The sequence below is a fragment of the Bufo bufo genome, chromosome 4, assembly GCF_905171765.1.
Source record: "Bufo bufo chromosome 4, aBufBuf1.1, whole genome shotgun sequence".
Lineage (NCBI taxonomy): Eukaryota > Metazoa > Chordata > Amphibia > Anura > Bufonidae > Bufo > Bufo bufo.
Window position 1 is genome coordinate 16,967,304 of NC_053392.1, and position 13,365 is coordinate 16,980,668.

The 13,365-nt window shown below is 46.2% G+C and overlaps 1 protein-coding gene across 1 annotated transcript in view; it reads right to left on the reverse strand.

The window, feature by feature from the left end:
- Window positions 1-1,992: 1,992 nt before the first annotated feature.
- Window positions 1,993-13,365, reverse strand: part of LOC120997031 (WAP four-disulfide core domain protein 5-like) — a 34,054-nt gene continuing 22,681 nt past the window's right edge. The window contains exon 3 of the mRNA XM_040426942.1: window positions 1,993-2,399. Within this exon, the coding sequence (XP_040282876.1) occupies window positions 2,260-2,399 (140 nt within the window). The 3' untranslated portion in view covers window positions 1,993-2,259. The remainder of the gene's footprint in view (window positions 2,400-13,365) is intronic.

Consider the following 13,365-nt stretch of genomic DNA (forward strand, 5'->3'; position numbering starts at 1 on the left):
AGTTCAGCTGCTCTAGTTGCTCTTTCCTGAAATTTTCTTAGTTGCATTCCACAGCAAAAGCCATTGTCCACAGAGAGCTTCCAAAGCATCAGAGGGATCTCATTGTTAGAAGGTATCAGTCAGGAGAAGGGGGACAAAAGAATTTCCAAGGCATTAGATCTACCATGGAACACAGTGAAGACAGTCATCATCAAGTGGAGAAAGTATGGCACAACAGTGACATCACCAAGAACTGGACATCCCTCCACAATTGATGAAAAGACGAGAAGAAAACTGGTCTGGGAGGCTACCAAGAGGCCTACAGCAACATTAAAGGAGCTGCAGTAATATCTGGCAAATCCTGGCCGTGTGGTACATGTGACAACAATCTCCCGTATTCTTTATATGTCTGAGCTATGGGGTAGAGTGGCAAGACGAAAGCCTTTTATTACCAAGAAAAACATCCAAGCCAGGCTACATTTTGCAAAAACACATCTGAAGTTTCCTAAAAGCATGTTGGAAAAGGTGTTATGGTCTGATGAAACCAAGGTTGAACTTTTTGGCCATAATTCCAAAAGATATGTTTGGCGCCAAAACAACACTGCACATCACCAAAAGAACACTATAGCCACAGTGAAGCATGGTGGTGGCAGCATCATGCCAAGGGGCTGTTTTACTTCAGCTGGAACTGGGGCCTTAGTTAAGCTAGAGGGAATTATGAACAGGTCCAAATACCAGTCAATATTGGCACAAAACCTTCAGGCTTCTGCTAGAAAGCTGAACAAGCATACATCTAAATCAACAAAGGAATGGCTTCACCAGAAGAAGATTAAAGTTTTTGAATGGCCCAGCCAGAGCCCAGACCTGAATCCGATTGACAATCTGTGGGGTGATCTGAAGAGGGCAGTGCCCAGGAGATGCCCTCGCAATTTGACAGATCTGGAGTGTTTTTGCCAAGAAGAGCGGGCAAATCTTGGCAAGTCAAAATGTGCCATGCTGATAGACTCATACCCAAAAAGACTGAGTGCTGTAATCAAATCAAAAGGTGCTTCCACAAAGTATTAGTTTAAGGGTCTGCACACTTCTGCAACCATATTATTTTATTTTTATATTTTTTCTTCCCTCCACCTAAAAGATTTCAGTTTGTTTTTTCCTTGAGTTTTACAGTTTATAGGTCACATTAAAGGTGGAAAAAGTTCTGAAATGATTCATCTTTTTTTACAGCACAGAAACCTGACATTTTAACAGGGGTGTGTAGACTTTTTATATCCACTGTATATATATATTTTTCTGTCAAAATGGCAAAAAAAAATAAAAAAGGAATGTCCTCACAGGTAGCTGCTTTTGATGTTCTGCAGCAGCTGCGGCTGTGTTATAAGGCAGTAATTGCAGCTAGAAGGCACTGCCAGGCACAGCCAGCGACCTCTTCTCACTCCTGGGCTGACAGTTTTCCCTGTCTGCTCATATTCTACACAATCCTTCCTCTGTCTAATTCCGGCATTCCCCTTCTCTGTCCCTGACACTAGAATACAATCCTGATTGTGTCTTTTGAATGTCCCTAAAATAGTTTTCCTGGCAGACCCTGCAAGTCCCAACCCCCCTCATCCACAGCCCAGCACAGAAGGACGTTCTGCTCGCTCTGCTCGGGCCCCTCCCTGTCTGCGGCAGCACTGATTGGCTCATCCATGCTGTCTGTCAGCCCGGGGTCCAATCAGGGCAAGCCCCCCCCACTTCCTGTCAGGGTCATGTGAGAACCCTTCTTCTTCCTCTTTTTCCCGCTGACACGTGCACTAAAATTATGTTACGTGCCGTTATAGTGGACTCATCCGAAACAGACCTGAAAAGGGTCATAACGAGTCTGGTTGAGCGCAGTCCTCACCTCTGACCACCAGGACCTCGCCCTGCTCTGGACTGCAGGGTCTGATGTCAGGGTCAATCAGCAGGAATTACATTTCTCGGCCACCAGTAATAGTTTGATGCATCACAATGGACGGTCAATGATACATCTCAGTCTCATTTTTCATCTTCTGCTTTATTACATTGATAAATGTCACTATGATCGCTGAGAAGGAGGAGAAATCTGCCTTTAATGGGGGTGTATTCAGACTGAGCACCTGGGGCAGCGGATCCGGCCCTGAGGGTCTTCACCGCTGTCACCTCCAGGTTTATCTGCAACTAGAGAAGGAAAAGCCGCGAGAAGAGAGAATTACTGAGGCTGATCAGCGATGTGTCCTCCGCTGTGAGGGACGGAGATGCATCCAGCCGGCCGCACATCACTTATTACACTTCGATGCACTCTGGCCTATACATGACATAGCATTTCTCTTTTCCTGGACAATCACTGTCCACTTCACAGTATCCAGGATCCAGATAGGGTGAGCACCCGGTCCGGCGTGGTGGTGGACATGTTCCGGGGGTCTCTGGAGAAGAAATGGTCATTGAGTTAAATTTCCAGATGTAACTATAGAAACATTAGACACAAAGTATCGACACTACATATCCTGAGAGACTGGAAGAGCTGCATCAATGAGAGATATCCAGAAAATGGCAGAATAGTGAGTGCAGCTCTGGAGTATAATACAGGATGTAACTCAGGATCAGTACAGGATAAGTAATGTATGTACACAGTGACTGCACCAGCAGAATAGTGAGTGCAGCTCTGGAGTATAATACAGGATGTAACTCAGGATCAGTACAGGATAAGTAATGTAATGTATGTACACAGTGACTGCACCAGCAGAATAGTGAGTGCAGCTCTGGAGTATAATACAGGATGAAACTCAGGATCAGTACAGGATAAGTAATGTAATGTATGTACACAGTGACTGCACCAGCAGAATAGTGAGTGCAGCTCTGGAGTATAATACTGGATGTAACTCAGGATCAATACAGGATAAGTAATGTATGTACACAGTGACTCCACCATCAGAATAGTGAGTGCAGCTCTGGAGTATAATACAGGATGAAACTAAGTATCAGTACAGGATAAGTAATTTAATGTATGTACACAGAGACTCCATAGCTGTACTCACTATTCTGCTGGTGGAGTCTCTGTGTACATACATTAAATTACTTATCCTGTACTGATCCTTAGTTTCATCCTGTATTATACTCCAGAGCTGTACTCACTATTCTGCTTGTGGAGTATAATACAGGATGTAACTCAGGATCAGAATAGGATAAGTAATGTAATGTAAGTATACATTGACTGCACCAGCAGAATAGTGAGTGCAGCTCTGGAGTTTAATACAGGATGAAACTCAGGATTAGTACAGGATAAGTAATGTAATGTATGTACACAGAGACTGCACCAGCAGAATAGTGAGTGCAGCTCTGGAGTATAATACAGGTAGAAACTCAGGATCAGTATAGGATAAATAATGTATGTACACAGTGACTGCACCAGCAGAATAGTGAGTGCAGCTCTGGAGTATAATACAGGATGAAACTCAGGATCAGTACAGGATAAGTAATGTAATGTATGTATACCGTGACTTCACCAGCAGAATAGTGAGTGCAGCTCTGGAGTATAATGCAGGATGTAACTCAGTATCAGTACAGGATAAGTAATGTATGTACACAGTGACTGTACCAGCAGAATAGTGAGTGCAGCTCTGGAGTATAATACAGGATGTAACTCAGGATCAGTGCAGGATAAGTAATGTAATGTATGTACACAGTGACTGCAGCAGCAGAATAGTGAGTGCAGCTCTGGAGTATAATACAGGATGTAACTCAGGATCAGTACAGGATAAGTAATGTAATGTATGTACACAGTGACTGCACCAGCAGAATAGTGAGTGCAGCTCTGGGGTATAATATAGGATGTAACTCAGTATCAGTACAGGATAAGTAATGTATGTACACAGTGACTGCACCAGCAGAATAGTGAGTGCAGCTCTGGAGTATAATACAGGATGTAACTCAGGATCAGTACAGGATAAGTAATGTATGTACACAGTGACTGCACCAGCAGAATAGTGAGTGCAGCTCTGGAGTATAATACAGGATGAAACTCAGGATCAGTACAGGATAAGTAATGTAATGTATGTACACAGTGACTGCACCAGCAGAATAGTGAGTGCAGCTCTGGGGTATAATACAGGATGTAACTCAGTATCAGTACAGGTACTGTATAATATCTATGTACCTAATGGAAATGTATGTAATGGCAGTAGAAACATTACTTCTAGAGGAGCACACAGAAGCATTAGTCCTCACAGTCATGTGATGCAGTTACAGTCCTGATAATTGCTGGGCTGCCTGCCACCAGTGAAGCTGAATTTACCTCTGAGATGTGTTTGTGGGGAAGCAGATTTTGGCAGATCAGGTGGAGCTGGTCATGTAACCATACAGCTGTCAGATTCCTTCACCAGGTGACAAATCCTGTCTAATAATGAGCTCCATCTACTTGTTGAGTTTGGTTTCTAATGAACTTACCCTCGATGGGTTGTATGCATTGTCTGGTGCCCCGAATCCTGCAGCACTTTTGTTTTCCAGGACAGTCATCGTCCAATTTGCACTGATCAGAAGGAGGAAATGGAAGACGAGAGTTTGCTACTAATGGATCTAGGGGACATTTTCCAGGTTTCTCTGTAAATAAAGAAGTTGATGTGTCACAAACGTATCAGGTAGTTACATGTAGCCTCTTATAAACCAGATTCAGAAAGTGACAAATATCAGTAATAAACACTTTGGTCAAATGATCCCGTCTGTGACCAGCTTTGTTCTTGGTGGAAAGATTTTCCTTGTGTTGACAGAACTGTCTCATTCAGAAGGATCAGAGGCATAACCAGGGGCGTTGCTGGGGTCTGAAAACATCCGGGGCTCAAGCCCACTGAGTGGAAATTTGCATAATAAGAAATAACATACAAGCCAACGTACTTTAATAACAGGTTTTATTTCTATGGAGGTTCCGGAGATGGCTATGTACAGCAATCGGCTGTCTCTGGCACTCCGATAGAAAAGAATAGAGGAATTGTGCACATTTCTGACCAGCCACTCCGTCCATTTCAGGTGGGCTTCACAGGATACAGAGCCTCCATTATCGTGATCTGAGGAGGGGGGGGGGGGGGGGTTGGGGAACCCATAGGACCCTCACCAATCCAATAGTGGATAGGTGACTACTTTCTTTAACTGGAAATTGGAATAATCTTTCAATGCTGAAATAAAATTTGTAAAAAAATAATAATAATGTAAAGGTGCATTTTGTGTCCCTCGCCAACTCTGCGTACAATTATCGGGAAGGAACAGTTCCGTCCTGATAACTGTCTGCTGCTTGATAGTGGAGGGGAGAACTACATTTACACTTACAGGCTGGTGTCATGGAAGATGTGTGCACACCTTGTACTTGTTCCGCTGATCCGCTACTTGAGGGCTGCACGGTCATGAGTTCAGTCACTTCAGTGCGCAATCCTGTCCTGCGGCGCGTGATCCCGGGTCTCGCAGGATTAAGCGCCGCAGGACGGGATTGAGCAACGAACTGACGGAACTCATGCCCGTGCAGCCCGCAAGTAGAGGATCAGTGGAACATGTACAACGGGTGGGGAGATGATCTGTGGGGTTGCCCAGGTCGAATCAATATTAAAGGGCCCTGGAATAGCCAAAAATGCTACCAGCATAACATAAAATTCGGGGCCCTGGACAAAACATCCGGATGCTTTGACCTAACGACGCCCATGGGCATAACAGTAAAACCAGTAGATGTTCCATAGCTTTGTCCGTGTGGACTCTTGACAATCATTGAACCCTAACTGTGCAATGATGGTGTTGGTCAGATATAATTTTTCTGACTTCCTCTTTGCTTGGATTGTATATACTATAGGTTGAACCTAGAGATTAGCAAATCGAAGCTGACGAAGTCGAATTTGTTCAGAATTTCAGGAAAAATTTTATTCTGAACGAATACGAATTTCCTCATACTTCGTGTTAACAAAACACAATTTTTCCTAACAATGGCAGCTAAAATGGTGGCTACACGTGTGAGGACATGGGGCAAGGAACTCTGGGAAGGCGGGATAACCCATAATGCCATGCATGCAGCCAATCAGCAGCCAGCCAGCCCGGTGATGTCACAGCCCTATACGGCGGCCATCTTAGATTCTGCCATTCACCATCGTACTTTGTTCAGGGACAGACGTTTCAGGTGCTAGGGAGAGTGAAAGAAAACCTCAATGTGGAAAAAAAGTGCTTTATAAGTGCACGATAAGGATAGGGAGGAATCATTTCACATCAGCTTAGTGCAGGGACAGACGTTGCAGGGGCTAGGGAGAGTCATACAGAAAACATCATTGGGAAAAAATACCATTTAGGCCTCATGCACACGACCATTGTGCGTTTTGCTGTCCGCAAATTGCAGATCCTCAAAACACAGATGGCGTCCATGTGCGTTCCGCAATTTGCAGAACGGCACGGACAGCCATTGATATAACTGCTTATTCTTGTCTGCAAAACTGACAAGAATAGGACAGGTTATATTTTTTGGGCGGACCACGGAACGGAGAAACGGATGCGGACAGCACACAGAGTGTTGTTCGTATCTTTTGTGGCTGCATTGAAGTGAATAGGTCCGCATCCAAGACGCAAAAACTGCGAACCAAAACAATGGTCGTGTGCATGAGGCCTTACAAGTGCAGGGAAAGATTATTTGGGGATCCAAATAGCCATTATACAGCTTTGTCATTCCAGTAATTTGTTGTAAGGGTTCAAGTGTTATGTTGAAAAGCCTTTAGTGGCTTATATCTGTGGAAAAAGAGAAATATATACTCTGTTCACTTCTGCAGCTATATATGGTGAAAGTGTTTAGTGCCCTATTATAGTACAATACGAGAAAAATAGACGCTGTTCACATTTGGTTTTATTTGCGGTAAAAGCGTTTCTTGTCATATTTCTAGAGAAAATTAGAAAAATACACGCAGTTCACATTTGCTGTTATTTGCGCAGAAATAATTTAGTGGCCTATTTCATTACAAAAAGAAAAATATATTTGTCGCTTTTATAGATTTTTGTTTAGTTTAGCTGCAAGTATGTCAGACAGAGAAGTGGCAGACCATGCACAGAGGAGTGGCAGAGGCCTGATTGTTTCTGGCGCAGGCACAGGTCGCAGCAGAGTAAGGGGGCACGGCAGCAGGAGTTGCAGCGAGAGGCCTGAGCTCCCGGTGTCATCTAGGTGTCTTGACCAGCAACCCAGCGGTTCTTGATTGGTTAACTCGATCATCCACATCATCCCAAGTGACATAAGACACCGCCAGGCAACAGTCGGTGGGTTCGTCAGACACAACCCTTTGTTGGCATGGTCCGGGAGCAGGCCCTGTGCCCTCAATCGTCCTCAACCTGCCTCTGTCCTTTTCTGTTCAATCACCGCGAGAAGTATGCTGTAGACTCGCCTCCACTTTTCAGCGAGGAAGAGCTACTAGAGGACAGTCAGCAGCTACTGCCCAGCCAAGATCTGGAGGAGGCATCCGCCGCTTCCTCAACTAGGTGGGCAAGTAGTGATGAGGAGAGCTTGTGTCGCGAACGGTCAGGCTCCTGACCCAAAGACCATTGAGGAAGACTTCAGTGATGTGCAGACACTACTCGATGATGATGAAGCCGATTGCACTTGGGAGCCGGGTGAAGAAGGGGCTTCGTCATCATCAGGAGAAGAAGGTGGCAGCTTGCTAGTGAGCCAGCGGCTGAGCCAGCAAGTAGCTAGCGTGGTCGGGAGTCAGCAGGGTGGCAGCCAAATGGGCACGAGGTAGAACACCCGCTTTGCAGCAGCCTACCTGTCCGGAAAGGAGTGGTGCAGGGGTTCACGGAGGCAGCGGCAGTAGCAGTCAGCCAGTGAGTAGTGTTGGAGGTAAAATCAGGTACTCGGCGGTGTGACAGTTTTTTGTGGAGCCGCCAGAGGAGCTCAACATGGCCATATGTAGAATATATGGGCAGAAGGTAAAGCGAGGGCAGGGTGCATATGTTGGCACCATGGCCTTTCACCAACATATGTAGTGTCACCATAAAGTAGCCTGGGAGAACTGTGGCTCTGATGTGGTGGGAGATGGTCCCTTAAGGGAGACGATCCCTTAAGATCTGGGAGACCTTAACTTTGAATCGGTGTTGATATATCTTGACGATGTGGTGGTCTTCGGGAAGTCCTTTGAAGACCATCTGGCCCGGCTGCGGCAGTTCCTCCAACGCTTAAGGGACCATGGGTTGAAGATAAAAACCGAAAAAGGGTCAACTCTTTCGTCGAAGCATTGAGTATCTCGGCCATGTGGTGACCCCAGAAGGGGTGCAACCCTCTCCCAGAAAAGTGGAAGCGGTTCAGAAGTGGCCACGACCGAAGACCCTACGAGAATTCCAGGCGTTTTGGGGGCTGGCGGGGTAGTACCGTCGATTTATCCCCAAGTTTGCATATATTGTGGGGCCCTTTAATGAATTGCCCTGGGGGACAGCTAATGGCCTTAAAAACCGTCCAATTTTGTGGGGGGAGAGGCAGGAGAAAGCACTAGATGAAGTGAAGGATGCTCTGACAAAAGCCCCAATCTTAGCTTATGCTCGGTTCGATACCCCATTTCTGTTGTACACAGATTGGAGCCTGCATGACTTGGGGGCCGTTCTAGCGCAGATGCAGGATGGTCGGGAGCGGGTTATTGCGTATGGGAGTCGCTCCCTGCGAGGGTCCGAGAGAAACCCAGACAATTACAGCTCCTTTAAGTTAGAGCTGTTGGCCTTGGTATGGGCAATGACGGAACGCTTCGCCGAATACCTGACTGGGATGGAGGTGTTGGTGCTGACAGATAATAACCCTTTGGCACACCTGAATTATGCAAAGTTGGGAGCTTTAGAACAGCGGTGGATAGCTCGACTGGCGAAGTTCAACTACCGGATCAAGTTCAGGTCTGGAAAAGAGAATGCTAACGCTGATGCATTGTCCAGAGTACCTGTGGGCTCCCCGGATGGAGATGTTGACGATGACCTGGAGGACTCCGAGACTCCCGACCTGGGTCGCCTACCTTCCTTTGCGGCGGTGGCACACTCAAGTGGGGTGGCACAAGGGCCACCTGTACTGTTAGGAACGACCCATGCAGATTGGGTGCGGGCCCAGAATGAATGTGAAGATATCTGGAGGGTAAAACAGTGGGTCCGGCATAAAACGTGGCCAAAGCCAGAGGAGCGAGAAAGTCTGATGCCTGAGGGCCACAAGCTGCTCCGGCAGTGGGACAAACTGACAGTGGCCCACGACCTGTTGTATCGGAAGGTCTACACACGAAAAGAGTTGGAGCATCGGTGGCAAATCGTTATCCCGGTTGCCATGGCTCCCGCGGCTGTTAGAGAAGCTCATGAGAGGGGTGCCCACTTTGGTAGTGATAAAACTTATAAGTGGCTACAGAGGCTGGTTTACTGCCCAGATCTCGAACGGATGGTGGAGAAGGCCTGTCAGATGTGCAGAGCTTGCGACCTAAACAAAAGTGTGGAGCAGAGGGCTCCGATTCAGACCATCCAAACGTCCCAGCCATTAGAACTATTGATGATAGATTATGTGCAGGTGGGGCACTCCAATTCGGGTCATGGTTTTTGTTTGGTTATGACCGATCATTTTGCAGTGGCGGTGGCAGTGCCAACATAGTAACATATTATATAAGGCCGAAAAAAGACATTTGTCCATCCAGTTCGGCCTGTCATCCTGCAAGTTGATCTAGATGAAGGCAAAAAAAAAACCTGTGAGGTAGAAGCCAATTTTCCCCACTTAAGAAGGAAAAAAATCCTTCACGACTCCTTTCAGGCATCAGAATAACTCCCTGGATCAACGACCCCTCTCTAGTAGCTATAGCCTGTAATATTATTACACTCCAGAAATACATCCAGGCCCCTCTTGAATTCCTTTATTGTACTCACCATCACCACCTCCTCAGGCAGAGAGTTCCATAGTCTCACTGCTCTTACCGTAAAGAATCCTCTTCTATGTTTGTGTACAAACCTTCTTTCCTCCAGTAGAGATGGCCAGAATAGTTCGCCGGCGAATAGTTCCCGGCGAACATAGCTTGTTCGCGTTCGCCGCAGCGGGCGAACATATGCAATGTTCGGTCCGCCCCCTATACATCATCATTGAGTAAACTTTGACCCTGTACCTCACAGTCAGCAGACACATTCCAGCCAATCAGCAGCAGACCCTCCCTCCCAGACCCTCCCACCTCCCGGACAGCATTCATTTTAGATTCATTCGGAATCTGCATTCTCAGTGAGAGGAGGGACAGTGCTGCTGCTGCTGATTCAATAGGGAAAGCGTTAGCTAGGGCAGTGTTCTGTGTCCACAGACTCATCTGCTGTAAGGACAGCACCCCAAAAAGCCCTTTTCAGGGCTGGTACATCATACTGATTTTTTTATTTTATTTTATATATACATATATTGCAGTTGCCTGCCCATGTGTGAGAGGCTGCAGACTCAGTCACAGACAGTACTGTGTGCACAAAATTCATACAGGGTGTGACAGAAAACACCTCGCAGATAAAAAAAATTATATTAAATATTTTTCTGTGATCTAATCCCATTTGCAAGCCCGTGTGTGTCAGGCCCACACAGACTGTATTGTGTCCACTGGCTAGGCCTCCACTTATATCGTTACAGGTAGAGTTGAGCGAACACCTGGATGTTCGGGTTCGAGAAGTTCGGCCGAACTTCCCGGAAATGTTCGGGTTCGGGATCCGAACCCGAAACGAACATCGTCCCGAATCTGAACCCCATTGAAGTCAATGGATACCCGAACTTTTCGGCACTAAAAAGGCTGTAAAACAGCCCAGGAAAGAGCTAGAGGGCTGCAAAAGGCAGCAAAATGTAGTTAAATCCCCTGCAAACAAATGTGGATAGGGAAATGAATAAAAATAAAAATAAAATAAATAAAAATTAACCAATATCAATTGGAGAGAGGTCCCATAGCAGAGAATCAGGCTTCACGTCAGCCAAAACTGGAACAGTCCATTGTCATATATTTAGGCCCCGGCACCCAGACAGAGGAGAGAGGTCCCATAACAGAGATTCAGGCTTCATGTCAGCAGAGAATCAGTCTTCACGTCATAGCAGAGAATCAGGCTTCATGTCACCCACCACTGGAACAGGCCACTGTCACATATTTAGGCCCCGGCACCCAGACAGAGGAGAGAGGTCCCGTAACAGAGATTCAGGCTTCATGTCATCAGAGAATCAGGCTTCACGTCAGCCAAAACTGAAACAGTCCATTGTCAGATATTTAGACCCCGGCACCCAGAAAGAGGAGAGAGGTCCCATAGCAGAGATTCAGGCTTCATGTCATAGCAGAGAATCAGTCTTCATGTCATAGCAGAGAATCAGGCTTCACATCACCCAAAACTGGAACAGTCCATTGTCAGATATTTTGGCCCCGGCACCCAGACAGAGGAGAGAGGTCCCATAACAGAGATTCAGGCTTCATGTCAGCAGAGAATCAGTCTTCATGTCATAGCAGAGAATCAGGCTTCACGTCACCCACCACTGGAACAGGCCACTGTCAGATATTTTTAGGCCCCGGCACCCAGACAGAGGAGAGGTTCATTCAACTTTGGGTTGCCCCGCAATATAATGGTAAAATGAAAATAAAAATAGGATTGAATGAGGAAGTGCCCTGGAGTACAATAATATATGTTGAAGGGGAGGTAGTTAATGTCTAATCTGCACAAGGGATGGACAGGTCCTGTGGGATCCATGCCTGGTTCATTTTTATGAACGTCATCTTGTCCACATTGGCTGTAAACAGGCGGCTGCGTTTGTCTGTAATGACGCCCCCTGCCGTGCTGAATACACGTGCAGCGTACTCAAGTTGTGTGTAATAGGTGTTTCTGGGTGAAGTAGTGCAATGGACACTAACCTGGTACGGCTGACTCTCTGCATAGGCAGGTGATGGTAGAAATTGTTCGTGACGCCAGTGCCAAGTAAACGGTGGCACGCCGTTTGTGGAAAGCAGGAATAATTGAGGAACACGTGGTATTAAAGCAGAACTCCAACTTTAGTAGTTTTCATGCAGAGACAATATTGGAATCGCAGTTCCTTGGCATACAGTCGATTTTGTAATACGGTTGATGCAGGCAATTACAGCTTGAGCAAGGTGCTTACAGAGTGTTAAACACAGGACTTGCAGTACAGGAGCTTGCACTCTATTTCTGTCTGATCCTGGAATATAGCAAATCTTCTCCAAGGCCCATTAACCTAGTTCTGGCTTTATATCCTTGGTTGTAGCTTTATAAAGTACCTCCTCTGTTATTCTGAGTACCTCTTGCTTCTCTGATCTTTGCCTCTGTCTCTCTCAGCTTCCTCAGGCTCTTTCCTTTAAGTATTCCTGTTTCTGCATAAGGGAATTCAGGAGGAGAACCTTCCCCTGATAGCAGGCTTCAGGCCTGGACTGGTTTCTGACATCGTCTAATCTCCAACTGCAGATCACAGACACTAGACTCCGTCTCCCTTCTACTTCCCTGACTGGGCCTTATATAAACTAGGGCTCTCTAGCTCCCTCTAATGACTAGAAGCTGGAATGACACCCCTAGCAGGCCTGTACATGCAAGTTTCAAGTAACAGGGAAATGCATGCATTACATTAAATGACATTTTATAAAACTGACATATACCAACTTCCCCATAATTAAGGAGGGACGACAGCACACCAAGTGACACTTTTGGTAGTGACGGTTATTACAGTCCCCATACACTACATACCCCACTGCTTTAAGCTGAGTACGACCTCGTACTCCATCATGGGTCGCCCAACTGGAATCTCTACCTGAAATAGAAAAAGAGACATGCAGGCATACACTCATGTAATTCATCTGCATTTACATTCATATCAGGTCCATTTGGCAAAGGTGCAGGGCAGTGACAAGGGGCGTCGTTCTCTTCTCCCAGGATAGTGAATGGAACGGGGGCGCTGACCTGGCACAGCGTAACATTATAACCAGGATAGTCCATGACAATGAATAAGTCCATGATAAAACAGTAAAAGAGGTAAAACAGTATAAAAGTTTTTGGAGGCTCAAAGAACAAACATGAGTCCGTACCCAGGTTATTTTCCTATAAATAACAGAGGCTCTCATGCGGTGGAGTCCATCTCTGGGCACATTTCTTTTTAAAAGAGCAAAAATCTCAGAGGCTCAGGTTCTTTTGAGTCTGTCTCCGGGCACGGTTCCTTAGTATGAAGTTGCACAATAAAAGGACAGCAAGAAAAGTGCTGTAATACCCCTGATCAACCTGAATAGGGGGTGAAGGGCAAAAGGTGCAACAAAGGAACAGGCACAACTTGGCGTGGGGTAGCAAAAGCAGGCAGGAGATCCTGGAAACAAACTTGGCCTTGCTGACTTTGTGATTTCAGTGGTCAACACCTACCACTGAGCCGTGGATGAACTGGCAGCC